General features: G+C 42.5%; 1 protein-coding gene across 1 annotated transcript in view; it reads left to right on the plus strand.

Moving 5' to 3' along the window:
• MAP2K6 (mitogen-activated protein kinase kinase 6) overlaps window positions 1-27,387 on the plus strand; it is a 160,232-nt gene extending 132,845 nt beyond the window's left edge. Inside the window, exons 10-12 of the mRNA XM_006872294.1 lie at window positions 3,064-3,203; window positions 15,122-15,167; window positions 27,042-27,387. Of these exons, the coding sequence (XP_006872356.1) occupies window positions 3,064-3,203; window positions 15,122-15,167; window positions 27,042-27,119 (264 nt within the window). The 3' untranslated portion in view covers window positions 27,120-27,387. The remainder of the gene's footprint in view (window positions 1-3,063; window positions 3,204-15,121; window positions 15,168-27,041) is intronic.
• Window positions 27,388-27,805: the final 418 nt, after the last annotated feature.

Genomic DNA, 27,805 nt, shown 5'->3' on the forward strand with positions numbered 1-27,805 from the left:
TAAAATAGACACTGGAGGGGGAGAGAAAGGAATAGCCAGAAATATCACCATAGAAAGCTTGTAAGTCCGTCTTCTGCCTATAACTGATTGGAATAACTAAAATGGGACTACAACGTGCCCAGTGAAGGAAGCTTCCTGCAGAGCCTCTGCATTACATAAGTGGAATCCTGAACAGCATCCAGAATCTTCAGAGGTGGGAAATTTCCACTTGAAAGGACTGGCAGACCAGCCTGGAGCAGCTAGAAGAACAGAAGGTATTTCCTGAAAGAAAGACTGACAGGAAAAATACAAAACAATAGAGGCAGACTGACTGATTACTACAAAAACAAGCAAGTTGCTCACTCGGGAGGCATCAAGGCAAGTGGTCGGGTCCCCTCAGAGCGAACTCCCTTCCAAGACTAAGACTCAATGGGAATACACGCTCTGATTAGTGACCATGTTCGTCACCGATAAGGGGAAGTGAGGGAAAAACAGCGATGAAGCTGTGAGTAAGCCCTACAACGTTCAATAGACTCCTGTGTAGCCAGGTGGAGACCTGGTTGACCAGCAGTGTGGCAAGACCTGGGGACTCTTCAGCCCAGAGTCAATGACATAGCCACAGAGGACTAGAGTGGAGAGTGAAGCATCCAGCTGATAAGAAGAGAGGGCATATGCACAAGAACACCCACATTTATAGATAATACCCACTTGACCAGGCTTCAATGACTGGATGATCAGAGCTCAACTAAAAGAAGAAGAGGAAAAAAAGAGTAATCTGATACAATTTGATGAACTTGACCTACACCCATGGATGCAGTAGCTCAAAAGAGGGAACAAATCTTTACAGCAAGGATCATTCCCACCTCCTCCATACACAGAGTAGACAGAGATGGGCAACTTGGACATTGGCTACCCAAAGTGGGGGGCTACAAAGTCAAGAAGTGACTGGGTTACAAGTTTTCAAGAGGGAGCCTAGATCCAGAGGGCGTGGAGGAAGGAGGAAGGTAGAATCTCCACTGAGGAGTAGCCAATCTGTCTAGGCGGGGCTGATGAAAGGAAATGCGGATAGGTCTATTGTGATACAATAGTGAATAATTGTTATCAGGACTGATTGTGAGGGTTGGAAAGGTAAAGATAGATGTTTGGTAGCAAGGAGGGGAATGATTAACTTTTCAGCCGAGGAACGGAGGTCCCTGGGACCATCAAGGGAGAAGAGCAGAGAGCGGGACCCTACCCAGAGAAGCAGTGACACCAGAGATAGAGGCAGAGACGATGATGTGAAGACATGGAGCAGCTGGGGACTTAAGACCAAGAGAGGGAGAGGGGCTATGTGCTGACGACCGGCGGTCAGGCTTGCAGCGTATACCCTTTGGTTGGTTGATGATGCATGGAGAGGATTGTAACCATGGCAAATGAAACAATATATGATAGGATGAATGTAAAACTAATGTTCTCCCATGTAAACTATCACATAATTCACAATAATACATTTTTAAAAAGTTAAAAAAAAAAAAAGAAAAGCAAGGATACTATGTCAAAAAAGGATGCATTTGTCTTTTCTAAAAGTTGATTAAAATAAATTTGAGAGCCAGAGTGTGGATCATTTTTCACTCACCCTTGTAATTAATACCACTGAGTTGGACAGTTAAAGATTCTTTGTGACAATTTTTATACTTGCCATGTAAATGACTTTTAACATTAATGTATTTTTCTACAGTTTTTTTTTTTTTTCCTCTTAAAAAAACTGAATTATTCTGGTCAAGGTAAGAAGCTTTCAGCTCTTCAGAGTCTAATGTGTGTGGCCCCAGATAGGGTTGTGTTACCCAAGACATAGACATACTTCCCGATTTTTTTCTCTTAAAAAAACTGAATTATTCTGGTTAAGGTAAGAAGCTTTCAGCTCTTCAGAGTCTAATGTGTGTGGCCCCAGATAGGGTTGTGTTACCCAAGACATAGACATACTTCCCGATTTTGTTAGAGTACAAGTCTTGACTATTGAGGTAAGGTATAACCCAAGAGAAGATAACGATTAGCGTCAAATCTGTAGGCTCGGCACTGACATTTTACCATCAAGGCTTTATCCATAACTTTGAAACCCCCCCCCCAAAAAAAAATAAATAACCCAAAAAAACCAAAACAGTTATCGATGAGTTGACATCAACTCATAGCAAACCCCATGTGTATATCAGAGTAGACCTGTGATAGGTGTTGTTGTGAAGTGCCATCGAGTTGTTACAACCCGTAGCGACCCTGTATAGGGTTTCTGAGGAGCAACTGGTGAGCTTGAACCGCCGATCTTGAGGTTCAAACTAACTTTGCGGTCCAGCGTGTTAACCCACCATGCCACACAGAGTCCCTCATAAAGTTACAAGGGCTGCTTTGCTTGGAGGTAAATGACCAGGCTTTTCTTTCAAGGCACTTCTGGATAGACGTGAACTTCCCACCTTTTGGTTAGCAGTCCAAGTAATCATAGATTTTCCATGTATCACCAACATCTACAATGATCTACTCTGGCCCTGGCTTCTTCCCAGGGACAGCAGCTGATTAAACCCTGTGAGTTATTCATGTCCTCTGCCCAGAAAACACATGACCCTGTAATGGCAAAGTGGCGTTTACTCAAGTCCAAAAAAAGCTCAGTCATTTGGTCCTAAAGGTTATTTTGAGGTTTTTGTTTATTTTCTTTCCATTCTAGCAAAGGACCTACAGATCTCCATCTCTATAAAGGTCTTAGGGTGAGAATTACTTTTCAGACCAAACATTTAAAAACCTGGTTATTTCAACATGCTTTCATCCTGTTGGTTTTATTAAGTGCCACTGTGGGTTTCATCTTTGGACCCAGTTTTAAATAAACTAAAACAATTCTCTCTAGTAAGATAATATTTGATAATCCTTATCACTAGGAATTTTGGGGAAATTTGCTAGAGTATATATTATTTTTACTTCATTGTCATCCCCTCCCCATAGTTTTATTTGAACTTTGCCTTTGTGCCTCCTCCTGATTTTCCTGGGGTAAAAAAACACACCTGCTTCTCTCAAGCAGCTTCGTTTTCAACTGTCGTCTCCTTGTTGTCTCCCCGCTCCCAGATTGAGTTGGCCATCCTCCGGTTTCCCTATGACTCATGGGGAACTCCCTTCCAGCAACTCAAACAGGTGGTTGAAGAACCGTCGCCACAACTCCCAGCTGACAAGTTCTCCTCCGCGTTTGTGGACTTTACCTCACAGTGGTAAGAGAATCTCACCTCCTAGGGGTCAATTGCTCAGAAAGATGAGTGCTTATGAATTCACTCCATTGGGTCTAGCCCCTTGTGCATAAATCATGGTCTCTGTGTGGCACACCACAGTCCCCTGCCTACATGGAGCTCAGAGTCTGATAAAGGAGTTTCACCAATCACAATACAACATGGCAAGTCCAATGATAAAGCTATACAGTGGGTGCTTGGGAGCTTTAAAAAAAGAGCACCCGTGGGAAAGATTGCTTGGAGAAAGTAGATTCCAAGTTGAGACTGTATGAGGTTTGTTTCCAGCAAGAAGATCTTGTATAATGCTGCTGTTATGTGCCAGCAAATTGATTCTAACTCTTCGCCAATGTGTATGACACAGTAGAATTGCCCTATAGGATTTCCAAGGCTTTAAATCTTTATGGGAACAGATTACCAGATCTTTCTACCCTACAGCCCCTGGATGGGTTCCAATCACTGACATTTTGGTTAGCACCCGAATGTTTCCCCATTACACTTCTGGGATTCTTATGCATAGTGTTAAAAAATCAAGAAACACTTTGTAAGAAAGCAAAGCACTTTGATCTTGATTAGAGCATAAAGCTAAAGGCTGACAGCACCCACTGAAAGTCTAGTGACAGGGATGTGGGAACCACTTGGATTTGAGAAGATCATGGATAGTTTGTGCCTGTTACTTAAGTACCTAGAAGTCTTGTATCAAGGCTTACTATGGATATAACAGAGTTCTGGTGTGGCGGCGGTTCAAGCTCACCAGAGGTTCCTCGGAAACCCTATACAGGGTCGCTGTGGGTCGAAACTGACTCAACGGCACCACCACCACCACCACCAACTATGGATATGATTGTGAGGGAAGCGTATGGAGGGTCTGGGGAAGAAATTCCAAGGAAGGTGGAGTTGAAAGGTGAAGAACCCATGCTATTATTGCTGTTGTTAGCCGCTGTCCAGTTGGTTCCGACTCATAGCGAGCGTGTATAAAATAGAACCTGAACCATCCTCACAATCAGTGTGACGTTTGAGCTCATTGTTGCCGTCACTATGTTCATCCATCTTGTTGGGGGTCTTCATCTTTTTCGCTGACCCTCCACATTACCAATCATGACGTCCTTCTCTAGGGACTTGTCCATCCTGATAACCTGATCAAATACTGAAACAAAGTCTTCCCATTCCTGGTTTCTAAGGAGTGTTCTTTCTAGACAGATTGGTTCTTTCTTCTGGCCCTCCATGGTATAGTTAATATTCCTCACCAACACTAGAATTCAAAAGCATCAGTTCTTTTTGGGTCTTCTTATTCATTGTCCAGCTTTTGCATGCGTATAAGGCCATTGAAAATACCATGGCTTGGGTGAGGTGTACATTAGTCCTCAAAGTGACAGCTTTGGTTTTTAACACCATCTGGAGTCCTGGTGTGGTGCTGTGGGTTAATGCGCCAGACTGCAAAGCCATTTGAACTGCAAGGTCGGCGGTTCAAGCTCACCAGCTGCTCCTCGGAAACCCTATACAGGGTCGCTATGGGTCGGAACCAACTTGACGGCACTTCACAACAACAAAGAGGTCTTTGCAGGAGATGTGCCCAGTGCAATACATCATAATCAGTCAAAGGCACTATAGAGACGCTATGCATATTTTGTTTCATGGACATATTAGTAGTGGAATCCAGGCCAGTAGGAGAATGGGTCATTTTCTTTAGGCACCTGGTGATTTCTGTCTGTGTGGCCACAGTGCTGCCTACCGTAATTCAGTATCAATGGTCATTACATCAAGGGATGCTGGGAAAAAGATGCTATAGATAAAGCACATGATAGCACCAAATTAGTATATTGGGGAATCCTGCAGAAAACATGAGAATTGGCAAGAAGAAGATTTAGAGATGGTGGCAAGACTACCTGTGAGCCTTGGAGAACAACAGTTCTGGGTAGGCACTGCTGAGGAAGGAGCTGGAATTCTGAAGGACACTGAGGCAACCCCTCCCACATCATTCTCTCTCGTTGTCCGCCATGTTCTTTGGAGAAGTATTTCAGTCATGTTGTCTGTGCTGGAGATCAAAGATCATCAAAGATGATCAAAGATCACAGTCCCTGCCCCCATGGCGCTCCGAATCCTGAAGAGGAGTGTCTTCAATCACAGTGCAATCTCAGTGCAACATGACAAGTCCTCTGCATAGCGGACATGGAGAGCTCTCCCCTGGTCTTTTTTCCTAATGATATATGAAGCTACCCTACCGTTGTTAATGTTTTCTTGACTGAGTGGTCAGAGAGAGATTGGAACACTACATTCTGTGGGCTAATGCATCAGATTGCAAAGCCATTTGAACTCAAGGTCGGTGGTTCAAGCTCACCAGCTGCTCCTTGGAAACCCTACACAGGGTCACTATGGGTCGGAATCAATTCGACGGCACTTCACAACAACAACAACAACATATTGTTGAGTGCCTCTTAAAATATTTTTCTGGGCTAATGAGATGTGTCCACCTGAGGGAGGATTGGTTATCATGGCACACCTGCCAGATTGAAGTTGGCTCATGATTTTGCCTTCGGGCTTAAGAATCTGGTGTTTTATGTCTCTTAGATTCTGAGGCCAGTAGTTTCAAGATGGGGGTAATGGTAAAGGATTTATTTAGGGGAGTCTCTTCAAACTATCCTTCTTACTGACCTTTCCCACCTACCCCGCTTTTGGTCCAAGATGCTGGATACTTTAGAACAAGCTGGTAAGATTGAGGTTGGTGTGAAGAGTTTGAGAAAGCTGAGTTTCCTCTTGTGAATCACTGGGTCCATCCATTGGTTCTCAGCACTGATTGCTCATTTGTAAAACTCCACTCGTCTGTCAGTTTGTCGTACTGTGGTAGCTTGTGTATTGCTGTGATTCTAGAAGCTATGCCATGGGTATTTTAAATACCAGCAGGGTCACCCAAGGCAGACAGGTTTCAGCTGAGCTTCTTAATGAAGACAGATGAGGAAGAAGGAGACATGGATTACTTCTGAATATTTAGTCACTGAAAACCTTATGAATAGCAATGGAACACTGTCAAATAACATCAGAATATTGAATACTGAAACATGATGAAGAGCACCAGAATATTGTCAAATATAATGCTGCAAAATGAGCCCCTCAGGTTGGAAAGCACTCAAAATATGCTTGGGGACACCTAACAGTAATAACAGTAGGGAGCGTTTAACTGTACTCTTGCCTAAACCTCACCCTCAGAGATTCTGATTTACTTGCTCTAGCATAGGGTCTAAATAGCCGTCTATTTTATCTTTCTCTTCAAATGTTCTTCACGTCTACTGGGTGTATAGCCAGGAGTGAGAACTCATACTTTTAGACTTATGATCTCTGGACTTAGCATCCACCTCAATATGTCTAGAAAGTTTCTATTTAAAAATTAACCTATTACTTTCATTTTCTTTAGCCAAAGTATTGTTTCTCTTGAATAGAATTTCTCCCAAAGAACCAGAGCTTTAAAATGAATTTCAGATCATTTTAAAACCTTGGAAAAGAAAGACCTGTGTTCTAATTTTGACACATACACACATGTGAGGAAATTTCAGCCACTTGTATCATTTTCCTTAGATAACAACCACCCTCAGCCATTCTTGTTCTCTAAAACACCCCAATATCTTCATGGCTGTCCCTCTGACATAGCCCTTCCATTCCCTTTTTTTGTAAGTTCTAGTCTCCACAACTCTGTTGTTACGCGCCGTAAAGTCAGCTTCAACTCTTAGTGACCCTGCACAGGGTTTCTAAGGAATGGCTGGTGAATTCGAGCTGCTGACCTTGCAATCCAGTGCATTACTCCACAGCGCCACACCAGGACTCCTCAGCTACTGTGTTGTTGCTAAGTGCTGTGGGGTCGATTCCAACCCATAGTGACCCAGTATAGCGTTTCCAAGGAGCAGCTGGTGATCTTGAACCACCGACCTGGCAGTTCAAATGATTTTGCAGTCTGATGCATTCATCCACAGCACCACACCAGGATGTTATTTTAAAATGTTGAGCCGCAGACACAGTCCTACTTTCTTGTCACTGTTCTGTTAACTTTTCTCGTTTCTCCTGTGTACTCAAGAAATCCAGTCTGGCTTGCTTATGGGGTTTTCCAAATAATAATAATTATTATTATAATGATGAAAATAGAACAGAAATTCCAACTATTTCAATTCTGAAGTCATCAAAGTTGAAACATTTTTCTTCTTCAATCACCTAGAGGTCAGCTCAATTCGAATCTGATATTGAAGAACATCAGTGGTAGAGAGTCATTTTTGTTGGCATGAGAATTGGGAAGTAAAAGGAAACCATTTTTTTTCTTATTTTTGTGAGCACGTTTCTCACCATCAGTCAGAATTTTTAAGAGAGTAGAGCCTTTTATTTAGACCCTTGGTCAGTAGATTTTTGGCAGCCATAAATCGCCATGTATTTTCTTTCCTATCCCCAAAGGAAGAACATGGAATTATTGTGAAGTCGAGTTTGAAAAGTCTCAAGCTTCAAAAAATGGCACTGATTCTTTTTAAAAAAAAAATCTTATAACTGGCTTAGATCTTTGTGGAGAGATTTGTTTTCCTGTTCATTAGCATATAGATATATAATTCTGCCTGAGACCAGTCTAGCTATTCCACTTTTTAAAACATATATATAATAACTGTTAGTTTTTAAGTTCCACAGAGTTAGGTTGGAAAGACTGGAAAAGTTATTGCTTAGGAAAAATACCTATTCTTTGATGATGAGAAACATAGAGTCTATAAGCATAATTTGTTGTTGTTAGGGGCCGCTGAGTCGGTTCCAACTCATAGCACAATATACCATCGCAGCTGTTTTCGAATTATCTTTAGTGAAAGCATAATAGTTCCCTTTTATCAGCTGTCCTTCCATATCTCTGTGTATAATACTGTACTTTAGAGATACATCTTCATAAAAAAGGACCCTCTTTTGAATGATCACCTTGCAGTTTGTACTTCTAGGATGTAGTCAGCCTGTGATCTTGCAAGATTCCTCAGAAAGCCTCAACTCTGTGTTCTGTTGGGGAAAGGGATTACAGATTCGAAAAGTGAAAAATTGAATGTCAAATTTCAAGACAGAAACAACTACATTTTTTTTCTCTCCCACATCTGTCTATGGGCTTAATGTAGACCCAGGAGAAAAACTCAGAGCGAATCCTGGTGTGGCGCTGTGGGCTTATGCGCCAGACTGCAAAGCCATTTGAACTGCAAGGTTGGTGGTTCAATCACCAGCTGCTCCTTGGAAACCCTATACAGGGTCGCTATGGGTCGGAATCAACTCAACAGTGGTACTTAACAACAACAAGGAAAACAACTTTTTGTGGGGTGCATTCCCTAGGCATTTGACGGCATCCCGGTGCTGTGGGGATGTCTACCTGGAGCCAGGTAGACATGTTGCTGCTGGGATCCCTCCGTGCTGATCACTGTTTGCCAACTGACAGTAAATTGTGACTTGTGGGGTGTAATAGGAAGCACTGTCAGATTTACACAATCACCCAAAGTTACCTGGAGAACCCAGAGTCCCAGACATTGGATTTCATCTTTGGCTATAACATAAGAGAAACATTATCTGAAAGGGAAAAAATAAAAGTAGACATTTCTTTCTTAAGAATCTGAAGACAAGTCCAATGATTCCTTACAAGCCCTCCTTCTTCTGAAATAGAACTACAGGATGATGTCTTCCCTCTTTCTCCCCACACGTGGCTTTTTTAGGATAAGGATTTTAATGAATTCCTGAGCTGGGTGGCACTGACTGTCTATGAGGGGAACTTCAAACAGTTTGCAGAAAATTTCCATTATCTTTTCATTCATTTTCCACAAACTTTTTGAAGGTCCCCTCATATACCTTGTTTTGAGATTCATAATAGAGAAATCTAATAGAAAAAACTTACATTCTAGTCCTGTAAAATGTTCCACAAATGAGGTTCTCAAAAAAATTGGGATCTTGGCAGTTTTAATACTTTTCACCCTAACCTCTTGCTATAAGTTCACAGACCCGAGGACTGAAGAAAGTCTCAGGAAATAAATTTTCTCAGGAAAAATTATTAGGGATAATAGCTTTACTTATTTTTTGCTTTTCCTCCAGGCCTATTGAAAAGGCTCACTGTTCATGTAGCTCTAGTGACTCACCTGATGTCCTATGACAGTGTGTTCGAGGCCCACACAAACCCTGATCCTGTCTCAGAGAGAAGAGTCTAAAATAGAGACACGCTGCTGATTGTGACTCAGAGAGGGACTATATAGGACAGAGTAGAACTGCCCTGTAGGGTTTAGAAGGAAAATGCTCAGAGGGTTAGCCCACAGCTGTGGTTTGAACCCACAGCAGGAGAAGGATGTGGCAGTCTGGAAACTGTGGGGCATTTCTACTCTGCCATATAGACTCGCTCTCACATGACTTGGAATCAGCTCCACCGGTTTGAAATCTTTACAGAAGCAGACGGTCACATCTTTGTCCCATGGAGTAGCCTGGGGGTTCAAACAGCCGAACTTTTGTTTGGCACTTGTGTGCTTCAGTTGGTGTTCCACCAGGGCTCCTGAAAACAGAGACAATCAAATTCAAGATTCAATGTCTTGAGGAAAGTGTGTATTTATGTAGCAGTTGATAAATACACGGTCTCAGAGGTACACTGCGTTTTGATTTTTGGTGTATGTACCAAATAGTCCTTCTTGGAAATGCTGAGGAGGATTTCAGACAGGCAGAAATCCTTTGGTCAGCACAAACTCCAAGCTAGTGGTTCTCAAGACAGCGTGAAGCTGTTTTTTAGTGTCAGCTCTGGTCAGGAGTGTGTGTTGTGGCATTTGGAAGAAGAATTAAGGCAGTTAGCTAATTGCACGCTTGAAAATAACAAGCCACTTAAAAATCCAAAAGTCTGACTCAAATCCAAAAAAGAAATTGGTGGAGCTTTGAACTCCAAAGTTGTTATTTTATACTAAATTTCAAGCATTTCCTATTAAATGTGGAAAATGTGCTTTTTCCCCTAACCTTACCCTGAGTATTTTGCTATTCTTAGCCCATGTTTTGAAGTATTCTCTATCTAAAAAATTGGGAAGAATGGGCTTAGATCCGTTAGCATAATTTAATAATCCATCTTAGGTTGCTTTGTAAGTATTTTCCACCCATTCTCTGAATAGTGTTTGGGGTAAATAAAGTTTGACCTTTGTAACGCAGGACTGGGCAGTGTTTCGTTCTGTTGTGCATAAGGTTGCTATGAATCAGAACCGACTCAATAGCACTTAACAATAGCATTCCCGTATGGCACTATAGGACAAACACTGGACTGCTGACCTCAGGGTCAGTAGTTCAGATCCAATAGCTCTTCCTTGGAAAGCCTATATATAGGATTGCTGTGAACCTGAACTGACTCTATGGCACTTAACAACAACAAATAGCAGCAATCCTGGTGTGATGCTCTGGATAAGCACTGGATTGCTAATCACAAGGTCAGTGGTTCAAACCCACCACCCACTCTATGGAAATCCTATTGCAGGTCGCTATGAGTTGGAACTGACTCAACCGCAATTAACAATAATAACAACATCCAATAGGAGAAGAGCCTTGGTTGCTCTAGGATAAGCATTGGACTTCTAAGTGCAAGGTTGTCAGTTGAAACCCACCAGCCACTCTGTCGGAGAAATATGTGACTTTTAAAGGTTTACAGTCTCAGAAACTCTATACAGGGACGGCCATCTAGTAGGAAGTGGGTCTTATTTAATTCTCTTATCTTCTAAATCAAAAAGTCAAGACATTGCCATCGAGTCGATTTCGGCTTCCGGCAACTCCACATGTAGCAACACTGTACTCCTTAGGCTGGTTTTTTTGTTTTTTTGTTTTTTTTTGTACAAGTAGATAGCCCAGCTTTTCTTCTTAGGCACCTTTGGACAGACTCTAACTCCCAACCTTTCTGTTAGCTACTAATCACATCAACTGTTAGCATGATCCAAGAGCTCTATAAACACCAAATCCACTGCTGTCGAGTTAATTCCAACTCATAAAGACCTTATAGGATGGAGTAGAATGGCCCTGTCGGGTTGCTGAGGCTGTAAACCTTCATGGGAGCAGACTGCCTCATCTTTCTCCCATGAAAGATGAGTTTGAACTGCTAGCCTTGTGGTCAGTAGTCCAGTACTTAAAACACAGCACCTGTAGCGGTCTTATCCACTAAATGCTGTCAAGTGCTGTAGCATCAGTCCACAGAGCGACCCTGTATAGGGTTTCTGAGGCCCAGCTGATCCGTTTGAACAGCCGGGATTGAAGTAGGCACTTCAGCAGTTATTCTACAGCATCCCATCAGGACCTTATGCACGAAATTGTGGTTATGAAGTGCCATCGAGTCAATCCCAGCTCCTCGTGACCCCGTATAGGGTGTCTGAGGAGCAGCTGGTGGGATTGAGCTTCTGACCTTGTGGTTCACAGTCCAATGCAGATCCTACGGCACCACACCGAGAGTCCATGCACTAAAGAATAGGTCAAAAACAATAACACCATGATACGAATCGAAGGAATCAGTTAATCCAATGGATTAATGGAATATGTAAACATCAGTGTCGTGACTTTAAAGAGCAGAAAAACTAGACAGTGTGTGACTACCAATACTAACCCCCTGAAAGGGAACACATTAGAGGGTCTCGGAAAGAGTGGGAGAAAATGTGAAACAAAGTCAAAATTATTTAATTAAAAAAAAAAAGACTAGGTTTACTGGTTAGAAAGTGACTGGAGAAACCTGAGACTGTGTCCCTCGACCACCTTTCAGGTCTGGAAAGGAACTCAATTTTCAGTCAAGAAGTAGATTTTATAGTTTATAGAGGGGACAACAACACTAGTGAGGTATGCTCACCATGGGATGATGGTCAATTGTTCAAAATCCATAGGGCACCATTTTCCTGAGGACCAAGTTGAAAAGGGCTGGGGAGGTGGGTGGAAGGGAAACAGGAACCCCAGGGAGGCAGCGGGAGAACTTTTGTTGCATGGAGAGGATTGCAGTCATTGAGATGAAGCAAAATGTATGGTTTGTTGAATATAAAGCTGATGATCACTTCTGTCAACCTTCATTCAATTCACAATAAAAAGTTTAAAATGAAAAAAAACCAATCTCCACCATTGGGAAATAGCCAAGGGCAGGTGGGTTGTGGTCCCCTGAGAATATTAGAGCTTCCAGGTAGTGTTAAGTCCTGGCAACTGATGAGCTCTCCATCTGCACAGAGACCATGCCTTTCGTGTTGCATTTGGGCTCCTCCTCATTGATTTAGCAAGTTTAAATGGTTTAAATTCTAGAGAAGACTTTGTGTGTGTGTGGTTGTTTAATTTGCTTTGAACAAGAGCCAGGAACTTAGGGCTTTTATTCATTTGTTTGTTTGTTTTATTATGAGGGCCTGTGTGCAGTCAAGAGGCCGTGGTAGAATGGTTGAAGCACTTGACTGCTACAAAAGGCCAGCGGTTTGGGCCCACCAGCTGCCCGGTGGGAGAACGATGAGGCTGTCTGCTTCCAGAAAGATCTGTGCTCTCGGAAACCCCACTCCTCCTGTGACCTCCAGGGTTTCTGTCATTTGTCATCAACCTGACAGCAGTGTGCTTGGTTTGGGTTACCTGTATGGTGGTGGTTGGTGGTTATGTGCCGTGGAGTCCGTTCCAACTCTTAGTGACCCTATTTCCAAGCCCGTAAATCTTTACGGGAGCAGAAAGCCTCATCTTTAGCCCACGGATCAGCTGGTAGTTTCGAACTGCTGACCTTGCGGTTCACAGCCCAATTCGTAAATTTCTAACCACTACGCTACCAGAGCTCCTCGGGTTGCCTGTATAATCAGCAATATTTCTAGGATCCCATTTCTTTTTCTGCTTCCTTCTAGGTGAGGTAGCTTTTGAACCTAGAAAAACATTTGCTTCCTGGGGTGCTGGGTGGTAGTGATGAGAAGGTGCCCAAGTGACTGGAGAGGTGCCTTGTCAGTGAACCCCATCTTAGAAAGGGGACGGTGGTTGCAGCGGGGACCTGCTCACATGTCTGTAGCGGTTGGTTCTCTCTGCTCCACCCTAGTGACATCGTGGCCTCCCGACCCTATGTGAGGAGGGACTGTCCTGTGTCCTGTATCTTGTAGGGTATTTAGCAGTGTTCCTAGCTTCTCCCTACTAGTTGCAGTGACCAGCATATCCCCCAACGCTGTCAAATCCCTGATGCAAACAACAGCAGTACAGACGCACAGCCTCCGAGTCAGTTCTGACTTAAAGTGACCCCATAGGATTGAGGAGAACTGGGCCATAGGATTCCCAAGGCTTTACAGAAGCTGACGGCTGCATCCTCCTCCCGCAGAATGCCTGTAAGGTTCAAATCCCTGACCTTTCAGGGAGCCGCTCAGCACTTATCCACTGTGTCAGGGTTCCCTAAATACCCCACAGTTGAGATACCCAATGATAGCCCTGCAGACTTTCAAGTGTAGCGCTATAGGATAAGCAATGAACTAACCTCCAGGCCAGTGGTTCAAATCCACCAGCTGCTCCTTGGAAACCCTATACAAGGCTGCTGTGAGTTGGAACCAACTCAACAGCACGTAAGACCAACAACAGGTACATGCAAAACTGTGAGTGTTCACCAGGTGGAATCATCTCCTGAGCCACTTTCCCCTCAAGCCGGCCGTGACAGTGAGCTTTCTCATCGTTAACCTCGGCTGAGATGAAACATTCGCTTAGAAGGTGTCTGGACCCTGATTGCTAGACCCTGATTGCTAGAATCTGTGCCGGATTGAACTCACCTCTATCTGTGCCTTGTCTCAGGTTACTTGGTTTCCCCCCGAAGCATTGACCGTCAAAAAACCCTGGTGTAGGACGCCTTAATTTGTCTTGGTTCAAAAGCTCCCTGCTCCCTTTTTTGGGGGGCTGTCCATTTTCATTTTGTTTTGTTTCCAATCACATTTCTCAGAATATCTCAGTGTCCTCACGCGGCATGCCTTGTCCCCTCATATGGGCAGAGTGTCATTCATGACCCACATCCTAGATCTCATTTATGACTCAAAATGATCCATTAGCACAAAACATCAGCCACCTAATAGTCATGTTTTGGTTCCTTCAACTCCAGGCAAAGTTTCTTTCCAGGGAATCGGAAATTTGTAACTTACCTTGTAGATCACAGCTTTCAAAGTCATCCTTTTCTCCATTCTCTGTAACTTGGGATTTTTCGCTCCAAATAAACTGCTCTTTTCTTTTATTCCCTCCCAATTTCATAGGTAGGGGTGGGTTGAGACTAGGAGTGAGGGTTTGGTCTCTTCATTTAGCAGTTCTATGACTCTTCCCTCCAGTACCAAACGTGATTAAAATACAGCTGGAGGAATGAACAGAAGTCAGCTCGCAGTCATGCGCTAACCACAAAATCTTTCTAAGAAGAATGGCTAAGTCACAGATGGGGGTGTGTTTGCCCTTATGTCAGCCAAGATGTTGTAAACAAGCAGCGGTACCTTAGAAATGTTACAATTAATCGCTTCTATATCAGCAGTTAGTCAAGGGAACCAGAGGTAAGGAGAACCAGGCAGTTGAAGACAGCACAAGAGATAAGAGATTTCATGTTATGAAACACTGGTGTCAATTTCTTTTCCAGAGGGAATGGATTAAAGCTGCTTGGAAGGAAAATATGTGGAAATATGATGACCGAAGAGCAGGAAAATTAATATGTGTGTCACTGTTATCATACAAAAGCAAACCGAACACACACATTCACACACACACACACATTTATCCATTGTTCCTATTGAAATACACCCGCAGGTAACTTGAAGCATAATTTATAAGCACGTCAGAGGAGGAAAATCAAGATAGGCGACTTCTGTTTTCAATATATTTTTTAAGCTGTTTATGTTTAATTTTCTACAGTTTCTAAAATACTAATGGTTTCTAGATTTTAATGAGATTTTGTTTTGTTTTGTTTTTCCTTTTAGCTTGAAGAAGAATTCCAAAGAAAGGCCAACGTATCCAGAGCTTATGGTAAGTATTGTTAAGTAGGGTTGTTGTTGTTGTTAAGTACTGTCAAATTGGTTTCAACTTATAGTGACCCTGTGTAGGGTTTCGGAGGCTGTAAATGTTTTGGGGAGCCTCATCTTTCTCTTGGAGCATCTGGTAGGCTCAAACCGCTGACCTTCTTGTTTGCAAGCCAAGGCTTCCTCTGCAGAGCCACCATGCTCCTTATAAGCAAGGCAAACATGTCCAAACCAGTAGCTAGAGAAGGTCAAACATCAGAGATCTAAATGATAATGTTGTTAAGTCCTTTGATTTGGTCCCAGAAGAACAAACAAATCTGTGTTGGAAGAAGTGCTGCCTGAATGCTCCTTAGAAGCCAGGATAGCCAGACTTCATCTCTCATACCTCGGACGAGACTAGTCCCTGGAGGAGGACATCATGCTTGGTAATGTAGAGGGACAGCAAAAAAGAGGAAGACCCCAAACAAGATGGACTGACACAGTGGCAAAAAGAATGAACTGAAACGCACCAACAATTGTGATTTTGGCTCAGGACCAAGCTATTTATTTCATTCTCTTGTGCATAAGGTCACTATTACTTGGAACTGACTCAATGACACCTAAAAACAAGAACCAGGAGTCACAAAATGCCAAGGAGAGAATCTTGAAGTCCTTTCTGACTGCTCAAGTTTTTATAAAATATCTAGGAGCCAGTGGATGAACATTTTTGGTGTGGTTTCTGCATTATATTAATGGTTATGGAAAACAGAATCCTATTGCTTTCTCCGTCTAGCTAAAACCTATTCATTTGAATTGTATGGCCTCCCCACTCACAGTTCATCATTTGCACAATCTGTAAAGAGACCTGGTGGCGCTGTAAGATAAGCACTAGACTGCTAAATGCTAGGTTACCAGTTCAAACCCATCAGTTGCCCCTCAGTAGAAAGACGAGGCTTTCTGTTCCCATAAAGATTTTACAGCCTCAGGAACCCTATACAGGAATGCTAAGAATTGGAATTGAACCAATGGCAGCGGGTTTGGGATGCGAAACTAAAACAAAAAACCACATCCAATGCAGGGAATCAATTCTGACCCCTAGTGGTTCTAGAGGACAGACTAGTCCTATGTAGGGTTTCCAAGGCTGTGATTTTTAAGGAAGCTGACTCGCATGTCTTCCTACTTCAGAACAGCTGGTGGGTTTAAACCCAGACCTTTTAGTTTGCAGCTGAGCTCGTTAACCACCGAGCCAGCAGAACACCTTACTTAGGAAAACGAGGGTGAAAATAAGATCTCAGTTGTTGTTTTAAAACAGCTTCTTTTAAATTATGATAGCTGCAATTTTAAGTTAATTAAAAATTATCTGTTAGTACAGATTGCAAGAACCTAAACTTGGCAACACTTTGCTGTATCTAAGTCTGGGTTGAATGTGGGAGAAAAATATTTTTTTAGGGGGGAGCAGGTGCAAATATTATGAAGTTTACACTATTTACTAACTCATGTTAACCCTTCCTTAGACTTACCTCCATTAACAAGCTTTTCATTATAGCAACGGAAGGAAAAGTTACGTGTATGCAGAATTTCAAAATTAGAAGAGCAAATGGTGGTTTGCATGTTTTTATTGGATGTCTTCAAATCTGTTTGGACTCATAGTGACTTCAGGTGACAGAGGAGAACTGCCCCATAGGGTGTTCTGGGCTGTCATCTTTATGGGAGCGGATCTCCAAGATGTTCTCCCAGAGAGCATCTGAGTGGGTTTGAACCATTAACCTTTAGGTTAATAGCCACATACCACCAGGGCTCCTTGTGGCCTCCTTACTGGAGTAGAGTTATTCACCCCCATCACACCGATGATTCCTTAAGGACCATCTCAGGGCAGGGCATAGACGCATGCGTTCCTGGCAGCTGTTCAGGAAATGTATAGCAAAATGACTCAGGCATGGAAAAGCAGGTTAGAGACGTGGAGTCAAGAAGAGGTTCCGGAGCTGATTGGAAGGGTGTAAAAATCACGGGGATTTTCTATTCTGTGGGTCATGCTTTGATTTAAGTCTGAATGCTTCTCCAAATGGGATGACCTTGAGAAGAGACCAGACCTGCTCCTTACGCTCCCATGGTGATGGAATTCTCACTTTCCAGGCCGGAGGCCCAGGTTCGATTCCCTGCTGGTATACCTTGTGTGCACCCTGACAGTCAGTGGAGGGTAACATATTGCTAGGATGCTGAAGGGGGTGTCAGCTTCCAGACTAAGAGAGACTAGGAAGAAAGACCTGGCAATCAACTTCCAAAAACCAGGCAGTGGAAAGTCATCCTGGGGACGGTGAAGGCCTGGGCAGTGTCTTGTTCCGCTGTGCTCCTGGAGGAAGACTTCGTGACAGCTAATAAGAACAACAAGGGGCTTCTTGGCATTCATTTTTTCAACTAAGTCCCACAGTTGAAGGAGACAAGATGAAGAATGCTTGAGCAATCTTAGCTTACTACATGTTTAGATGGAATATTTCCACCTTGATTACTTCTTAATAGTCTGTCTATGTTTTTATGACTAGGTACCTTGGTGTGCCATGGAGTCGGTTCCGACTCATAGCGACCCTGTACAAGGTTTCCGAGGCTGTAAATCTTTACGGGAGCAGAAAGTCTCATCTTTCTCCTGCAGAATGGCTGGTAGTTTCAAACTGCTGATCTTAAGGTTCACAGCCCGATTCGTAACCACTATGCTACCAGAGCTCTTTAGAACTTGTTAAATAAATTACACATAAAGTACAGTAGATATAAAGCAATTCTAGGAAAGTCCTGGTGTGGCGCTGTGGGGTAATGCACCAGACTGCAAACCTGTTTGAACTGTAAGGTCGGCGGTTCAAGGTCACCAGAAGCTCCTTGGAAACCCTAGACAGGGTCGCTATGGGTCAGAACTGACTCGTTAGCACTTTGCAACAACAGCAGCAACGTAGGATCATATGGAGCTGGTCATTTTACTTTTGGAGCCTGGGTAACACAAACAGCTTTGTGCATGACTACTAACATAAAGGTTGGTGGTTCAGATCCACTCAGCAGTTCTACAGGAATAATGCCTGATAACTGTCCTTCCATAAAGATTAGCCTGTGAGGCAGTCATCCTCTGTAATTTGGGGCCACCACGAATTGGAGGTCGAGTCAGTGGCATGTAAAAGCAAACACAATTCTGTTTTCACATTGCCTAGTTTTGCCATTAATTTCAGATAAAAGGGGCAACATTCCTAAATATTTGTGACTATTTAAAATACTAAACTACTTTTCTGTCTTCTGAATGGCGAGAAATTCATTGCAGCATGCTTGAGGAAAAGACACCGAGTTCTAGCTTAGTAGACACTGGCAGCCATGTTGTTCACTTCTACTGATCTTTTAGAATATTTCTAGAATGTTCTAACACTGTGGTTTTCAATGGCCAATGAATTAATGCTGTAAGAAAGTGTGGATTCCTTACCCCGTTTCTCATGGCATCAGCCTTTATGATACTGATAGAGGACTTGTCTTTAAGATTAACATGGCTGCGACTTTCCTGCAGATTTGGGACTTTCAAGTGGAAAATCTGAGTTCAAACTCTCTAACCTTTAGCACTGGGAAAACCGATTCTGAGAGGCTACTGCCTCTATTCCAGGAGTTGGTAAGGAAGTAGGGAGGAAAAACCCACTTTCCTAGGGGAAGGACAATTTTACTTTACATCTTACAGAAATCCCCCATGTTGTTCTTCCCTTGGATTGAAGGGCTCATCTACTTTCAGATCACCTCATTTGTCTGTTCAGACTTGCCCCGGGAGACCTGACTCAGTAGGATTTGTTCTTCAAGAACAGGAATCAGCTCATGTTTTCTGTAAAGGGCCAAACAGTGAGCATTTTTGGCTTTGTGAGCCATATGGGACTCATGGTTGGACATTGTAGGATCAGTACAGGACTGTGAACCACAGGGTCAGCAGTTCAGACCTACCAACTGCTCCTTGGAAACCCCATACACGGTCACTGTGAGTTGGAACCTACTCAACAGCACTTAACAACAACAGTTACAAGCCATGAGCATCCCACTCTCTTCTTATAGCATGAAGCAACTGCATTCAATACATAAATGTATAAATGTGTGTGGCTGTGTTCCAAGAAACCGTTCAAAAACGGACGGTAGGTTGGAGTTAGCCCTTGGCCATATTTTGCTGACCTCTGCTCTAGGTGATGGGTCTCTGTTGGCATTGTGGTTGAAGCACACTCGACTGCTAATGAAAAGTTAGCTGTTCGAGCCACCAGACTTTCTCTGGGAAAAAGCTGTGGCCGTCTGCTTCAGGAACGATGTCAGCCTTGGAAACCCTATGGGGTAGCTCTTGTCTGCCCTCAACTCTATAGCAATGGGTTTGGTTTTGTTTTTAATCATAGATTTGACACACACTAGTAGCCTTTGAGCCAGCTCTGTCTCCGGGTGACCCCATGTGTGCCAGAGTAAAGCTGTCTGCCGTAGGGTTTTCTATGGCTGACTGTCTTTCTACCTGTGATTAAAGTTGGACTCGCAACCTTTCAGTTAGCAGTCAAGTGTGTTAACCATTTGCACCGGAAATGATGCCCAGGGGATTCCAGTGATTGCCCAGTGAGGTTGTTCTATAGTCTTCAAATATCCCAGGAAGTCATAGAATGGCAGTGTTGAACAAGGATGCCTGAACCACTTGAGAATCGTAGTTTTGTAATGATGGGTTACTCGTGGGATATGAAGACCATTGCCTATTGGATCTTGCCCGTCTATCCCATATTTTCTTCATGTCCAACTGAAAACAAAACACAAAACAAGACCTGTTGCTATCAAACCAATTGTGATCTTATGTGTCAGAGTAGAGCTGTGTGCCAGAGGGTTTTCAATAGCTAATTTTAGAAGTTGATACCTAGGCCTTGCTTCTCCAATACCTCTGGGTGGACTTGAACCACTAGCCTTTTGGTTAGCAGCAAAGTGCATTAACCATTTGCTCCACCCAGGGACTCCTCATGCATAACAGTGAATTCCAAAGATGGCAAGGTTCCCCTTCCTGTAACTGGATCCTATAATGAGAAATAATCAGGGACTTTGGTCTGAGGCCACTTCCGTGGTGTTTCTGTGCTCTGCTTCTGGTCTTATTCTTGATGTATTGCTTCTAGAAGGGACTGGGTTCCCTCTGAGTCTTCCACGCTCTCAAAACCCACATAAGATGGCAAGTCACACTTTCCATTTTGACCTGCCTGCCCCTGGCTCTCTCATCATTTTCCCATCCTGCAAAGAAACTGAAAGATGCCAGAGGATTTAAAAAAAAAAAAATAAAGACCATTGAGTTCATACCCATAGTCGGGTTCCATCCATTCAGCTGAGAGCCACCAGCAGAATAAGAGGCAAGGTGGGACTGGCAGGCATTGGGTGTAGTCCCCAAACCACCGGAGACTTGGCATGGTCTGTTTCAATAGCAAAAAGCTTTGAAGCACATTAAAGGATCTCTAAATTGGTTATCAATCGAGCTGCTAACTGCAGGGTTAGCAGTTAAAAACTACCAGCTGTTCCATGGGAGAAAGATGAGGCTTTCTGCTCCTGTAAAGATTTACAGCCTCAGAAATCCTATATAGGGTCGCTATGAGTTGGAACCGACTTGACGGCACATAACAACAACAACAACAAATGTCAAAAGGATGTTGGAAAGCTGATAAGCACGATGGGAAGGTGCTTGGTAAGTGTACTGTGTAAGTGATTAGCAGTCAGATGTAATGGTGTGATTTAGTGGTCCAGAGAGCTGAGACTTTAAGAACCCCATCCAGAGCACCGGTAAATACTCTCCAGCAGCACGCAGCCTGTATCCTCAGAGGGACGAAGGCAGAAAAGCTCTTTTGCATTTGTTGAGTCACAGAACTTCACAGCGGCCACTTACCTTGTTTGGGGGTTTTCTTCCTTTCCTCTTTTTCCCATTTGCATTGTTCCCTTCTGTGGGTAGGCCCTGGGTTCCACACAGCTGACTCACCCAGCCCTCAGCTGTTAGGTTTAAAACAAATATAATTAGAAAACTTAGGGCGAGGCACCATGGAGGTTGTAAACGAAAACTTTCAAAGTCAGGGGAAAGCAGAATGAATCATTCACACACCTGCAGAAATGCTCTTTCAGTTGCTCAATGGCTTGTTGGAAGCGATAGAGCCCGCGAGGTAGATGTGGTAGGTGGATGGTACCTGGTAGAATTGTCCTTGTGGGTTGGTTCTGTTTCCATGGTGAGAACTGTGGGTTATGAGGTAATGCATCTCCCTCTGAGATGTGTTGACAGCTTAGTGGTTAAAGTCCTTGGCTGCTAATGGGAAGGTCGATGGTTTGAACCCTTCAGCTGTTTCATGGATGAAAGACATGTCAGTTTTTGCAGCCTTGGACATCCGGCAAGATGGCAGACTAGGCAAATGCACAACACAGACCCTTTACAAAAAAGATATGAGAGACTAAATGAAACAGACACAGATGAAAATTCTGGAACCATCAACTTCATAGGAAAGTGGGTTGAGTTGTTTGTTGGGAGAAGAAGTTGAGCAGGGACACCAAGAGAAGAAGACTTGACCAGTCAGTGGACAGCCAGGTGCAGCGTGATCATCTTGTGAACACCTTTGGCACCAGAAGGAGGCCTGGCAGAGCAGAGTTACCCATCCTTCCCAGGTGACCAGAAGTGTGGTCCCTTCTCACCCTCATCTACCCACAGCACAGATCCTTCTCTCTGGGAATTCAGGGTCATGTGGTTGGGAACCATGCCAGTGTGAGGTGGATTCAGGCGGTATGGGCTCCAGACCTATAAAACCTTCAGAGTCATAAGACCAGCATTTAACCAGTCACCATGCCCCCAGCTGAGCTCCGTCAAGGGCCTCCAAGAACTACTTCTAGATTGCATGCCCTGCACACAGATAACACTGAGGCTGATAGGAATTCCAGCCCAGGAGCACCTTGGCTTGCTGGAGCCCCCAGAGTTTTCTCCTCTCCAGGTCCAGCAGCTGCATTGTTTTTTTGTTTTGGGGTTTGGATTTTTCCTTTTGTTGTTTCATTGTTTTTGTTTGTTTATTCTTTCTCCTCCTCCTCCTCTTTCCATTCCCTTGAATTTTATCTTTTATAGCTTCTGTTTCTCATGTCCCCTAGTCTCCTCCCCCCTTTTGATCTTTATTACTCTATACTCTCTCCACTTTTTCCCTCTCCCTGGTTTTTCTGAGTGTTTTAAAAATTTCTTTCATTTCCTCTCTTTATTTTTCACTTCTATAGCCCCATTTCCCTATCCCTGTTCTCTCTTTTTATCCTTAAGTGATTTTAAATTTTCCTCCTTTTATTTTTCTCTTCTGTAGCTCCATTTTTCTGTCCCTCTTTTGTCTAAGTAGTTACTCTTTTTTTTTCATTGCTGCTTCTACCCCCCTCCCCCCCTTTTCATTGTTGGTTCCTTATTTGTTTTCTTGTATGTGTGTGGTGGAGGGAGTGAATGGGAATGGGGGGTGGGGAGGTTCTCTCTTTCCCACCAGACAGGAGATGGCCTGTACAGCCCAGCCACAGCCATAACCTCTGCAGTACCACCCACTTGGCAAGAGCTAATACCAGCTTGTATGATAGACAGCAAGCAACACCAGGAAAACCCACCCTAAACTGAGGTGCACAAAGGACAAATGAGAATGGTATACATACTTCCATTCTTTATACCCACAGGAGACGGTTGGTGAGTCCCTGAAAACACATCAACATACGCTCATCAGTTTAACAAAAATACGACAGCCCCATGATGTCCTGGAGACAAAAGACAATTTTAACTCAAACAAATGAAGAAAATAAGTACCAGAACACGTTTTTGAGGAAGAAAAGGTAGTGGAACTAACTGAAAAGTAATTTTAAAAAAAGGGAATTAAGAAACCGAAAAAGAATGAAGGAAAAAACAAAGAAAACAAAGAAAAAAAAAAAAAAAAACTTCAGAATTCAGGAAAAGACTATAAGAACAAACAGGCAAAATAAATGCAAATTTCGAAATAATACAAACCCTGCAATTAGAAATCCAGAAAATGAATACTAAGATTTCAGAAATGGAAAAACATTGAAAAGGCAAAGGAGTAAATTTAGTGCAATGAAAGCCTGAATCAGTGAGCTTGTGGTGCTGCAGGGTAATGAACTGGAACACAAGATTGGTTTGAACTGCAAGGTAGGTGGTTTGATCCCACCAACTGCCCTTGGAAACCCTAGACAGGGTCGCTATGAGTTGGAACTGACTCAGTGGCACTCAACAATGCTAGAAGAACAATCAGAAAAAGAAAGAAAAAAATCTGAAGACAGTCTGTTATGTGGGACACTATGAAGAGGAACAACTTACAGGTGATTGGAGTTCCAGAACAGGAAAAGACAATACAAAGCACATAGAAAATTGTCAAAGAGTTTTTGGAAGAAAACTTCCCTAATATAATTAAAGATAAGCATACAAGAAACTGAGTAAACACCAAAAAGCATAGATCCCAAAAGAAAATCACCAAGACATATCATAATCAAATTCTCCAAAGACAAGTAAAGAATTCTGAAAGAAACTTATGAAACACTAGAAGTTACTTACAAAGGAGAACCAATAAGACTAAGCTCTGATCTCTCACCAGAAACCATGCAGGCAAGAAGGCAGTGGAATGACATATACAAAACTCTGAAAGAAAAAATTGTCGACCAAGAATCTTATACCAACAAAACTGTCCCTCCTCAAATACAATGGCAGAAGTAGGACATTTCCTGATAAACAGAAATGAAAGGAATTTGTAATGGCCAGATCAACTTTACAAAATATACTAATGGGTGTTCTTGCACCAAGAACCAACAATAGCAGACAACACCCTGACATTACCATATGTGACAACATCACCCAGAACTCAATCCAGATATAGAAGTATTTCAAGTAAAACAAACCTGAAAATAGTGAACCAGAGTTATCAATTTATAATGAAGTCAGCTACAAAGCTAAAAGAGGGAATAGTGTAGATACTGGCAAGGAAGTAGATTTCAAGATAAAGGAGACTGCTTAAAACGGGAAAAATTAATAAGTTATAGGTAAACTCAAAGAAAATTAATACATCTGCACATCAAAATAAAAAAGGAAAACCAGAAATAGTTAATAAATATTGTTAAGTGCCGTCAAGTCAGTGGTGACCCATAGCGACCCTGTATAGGGTTTTCAAGGAGCAGAGTGTAAGTTGAACCACCGACTGTGGTTCAAACTGAGTTTGCAACCCAGCGAATTAACCCACAGCGCCACATCAGGAGTCCTAATAACATTAACACAATGGAAATGAACAAAATGAAAAGAAAGCACACAAACAAAAAAGGAACTCAGCAGAGAGAATTATGTGGAACAAAGAAACCAGCAGCACACCACAACAAAAGCACACAGCAAAATGACAGCAATCAATTTCATAATCTATCAGTAATTACACTGATGTAAATGGGTTAAATGTGCCAGTCCAGAGACAAAGCAGAACGGATAAGAAAACAGAATCCTTCAATATGCTGTCTATAAGAGTCACATTGGAAACATGGTGGTGGTGGGTATGTGCCATGGAGTCTGTTCCGACTCATAGTGACCCTGTAAAGGGTTTCCGAGGCTGTAAATCTTTACGGGAGCACAAAGCCTCATCTTTCTCCCACAGAACAGCTGGTAGTTTTGAACTGCTGACCTTAAGGTTCGCAGCCCGATTCATAACCACTACACTACCAGAGATAGCCTAAATGCCTTTGGTATATACACACAATGGAATACTATGCAGTGCTGAAGAGTAACGATGGATCTCTGAAACACCTCACAACATGGATGGACTTGGAGGACATTATGCTGAGTGAAAGGACAGATATTGTATGAGACCAATGTAAAAAGTTAAGAGAAGGTTTTAATAAAGGAAAACATCAATTATGGTTACAGGGGGAGGGGAGAGGGAAAATTATTCATGGGCTAGAGTTTAGACATGAGTAACAGGACAGGCAGTACATAACAAGAGGGAGGCTAGCAGAGGAAAGAGGAAGGGAGCGGGAGACAGGATGGAATGCAAGAGTTAAAGTGAATAGAAGTAAATGCTGTTAACTGTTGGTACAGGGAGGGGATTGCAATCATTGTAATGAAGCACATGTATGATATGTTGACTGTCAAACTGATGATCTGTTCTCGAAACCTTCACTTAATTCACAATAAAACAATTTAAAAATTAATAATAATTTGCAGCATTGGAAACAATGGGCAGTTTTTATGAGCCTAAACTGAATCAATGTCTTTCTAATTAGAGGTATGAGATTCCATTGTAGCAGGATTGAGTAATTTGCAGGATTATTCAGATAAAGAGAAAATGACTTTGTTTCTCTCAGAATTGCTTTGAAAGTGTTCTTACTGTATGTTATTGCACCTTGTGTGGTCTTCCACCAAAGTACTGAATATTTACTTTTTAGGAATTAACAAAAAGGGACTTAAAAAACTGTGTTTTGGTAGACTGTATCAACAACATATTTGCCATGGTAACCATTTATTAAGTCATCTACACCCAGCCTTTTTGCAACCATCAGTACTATCTTGTTAAGTGCTGTTGAGCTGGTTCCACCTCCTAGCGATCCTGTATAGGGTTTCTGAGGAGCGGCTGGTGGGTTTGAACTGCCGACATTGTGGTTCCCAGTCCAGTGCCAATCCTACCGTGCCACATCAGTTCTATCTAGTTGTCAAATTTTCCATCATCCCAAACAGGAACTCAATACCCTTTGAACAATAACAACTCATTCCTTTCCCAAACCCTCCCTAGCCCCTGATTGCAGCTAATTGATTTGTCTCTCTATCCATTTATCTATTCTAGATTTTTTCACATAAGTGGGATCAGACAATATTTTGGACTGGAAGTTTTTAAGTTTAGTGAAGTTGAATTTTCTCCACCTGTAGCTAGAATTTGGCAGTCTACATTATTTTCCAGATGGATCAGCTCTTCATTAAGAGAGATTGAGGCTACAGATTTGTTATTGTGAAGTGCCATTGAGTTGCTTCTGACCCATAGCAATCCTATATAGGGCGTCCGAGGAGCAGCTGGTGAGCTTGAACCGCTGACTTTGCAGTTCAAACGGCTTTGCAGTCTGGTGCATTAACCCACAGCGCCACACCAGGACTCCAGATAGAGCTGAGTAGATGTCATTATTAACGGTTTCAATCCATGCCAGCGCTCCAGTGCCAAGATTGGTTTCATGTTCTTATCACTGTTTCCTGAGAAAGTGCATAAATCGAAGACATTGCCCATTGTTTTTCTACTATACTCATCTAAAAGTATTTTGTGAGGAGCAGGGTTATTTATAAATCAACCCTTTGCTAATCCTTGTATTTTACCATAGATGAGACTTACATAGCATAATTTTTACATACCCTAGTTTCCCCCCTAATGCAGTTGATTCTCTGCAGTGGAAACATAGTTGTTCTGGGTTCCTGAGACTCATAGCGACCCAGTGCACAACAGAGTGAAATCACTTCCTGGTTCTACAACCTCCTCGTAATGACTGTTGTATTTGAGCCCATGATTGCAGCCACTGTACCAATCTACTGTACTGTGGGTCTTCCTCTTGTTTTCTGACCTTCTATTTTACCAAGCATGGTGTCCTTTTCTAGGGACTGGTTCCTTATCATCACATATTCAAAGTCTGTGAGATGAAGTCTCACCATTCTCACTTCCAAGGAACATTCTGGCTGCACTTCTTCCCAGACAGATTTGTTTGTTCTTTTGGCAACCCGTGATATGTCAATATTCTTCACTAACCATAATTCAAGTGTAACAATTCTTTCTTGGTCTCTTTTATTCATGTCCCAGCTTTTGAAAAGCGATCTGTTTATTTACTAACCTCATATATTGTCAGGAACAAATATTAATGCCATGTTTTTTTGTGTTTTCTTTCCCAGCAACATCCGTTTTTCGCTCTCCACGAATCCAAATCAACAGATGTGGCATCTTTTGTAAAACTAATTCTTGGAGATTAAAAAACAGTGGACTCCCATCAATTGACCTTCCTGTGGACTGGTGGGCATATGGGGTAAATTGAGTTCACAAAAGCGCCAATGGAAACTCTTGATTGAGAGCATTTAACCCTGCCCCTCAGAAGGTGTTTTCTCCCCTACTCTTCCTCCTCCCAACAAGGGAGTCTTGGAGACTATAGCATAGAATGAACTGTCTAGATGGATGAAATGTGATAAAGGCTTAGGACTTTCAAAAGGTGATTAAATATTTAATGATGTGTCTTATGACTCCGAAAGCTTCTCAGAATTCTCTTGTTCTTGACAAAATGAATGCATTGGCCCTGGTTAAAAAACAAAATCAAAAAAAGGACAAGGTGCTACAGTAGTGATGGAATTGTAAGTAGATTTGTAGTTTGTTCCACTTACTATTTTAATATTTATATTTCAGCGCTTGGTTGAAAAGTTTCCATTTTATGAAAGCCAGGAGATACAAAAGGCAAAGCTGGGTTGACAATATTTATAGACTTTTGAATTTTTAAGTGCAATCGTATCTGTGGTCCAGAAGACATTATTTAATATGCATCTTTAAGAGTAGTAGAAAAGTGCCACCAAGGAGCTCGGTTTGTCAAATGTCTGATCCAGCTATTGTGGCTACTGCCATCTCTCCAATCTTAAACTCAGCCCTGGGTCAGCACATTTTACGGGAAGTA

This window comes from Chrysochloris asiatica, unplaced genomic scaffold (genome assembly GCF_000296735.1).
Source record: "Chrysochloris asiatica unplaced genomic scaffold, ChrAsi1.0 scaffold00192, whole genome shotgun sequence".
In the NCBI taxonomy this organism is placed as follows: domain Eukaryota; kingdom Metazoa; phylum Chordata; class Mammalia; order Afrosoricida; family Chrysochloridae; genus Chrysochloris; species Chrysochloris asiatica.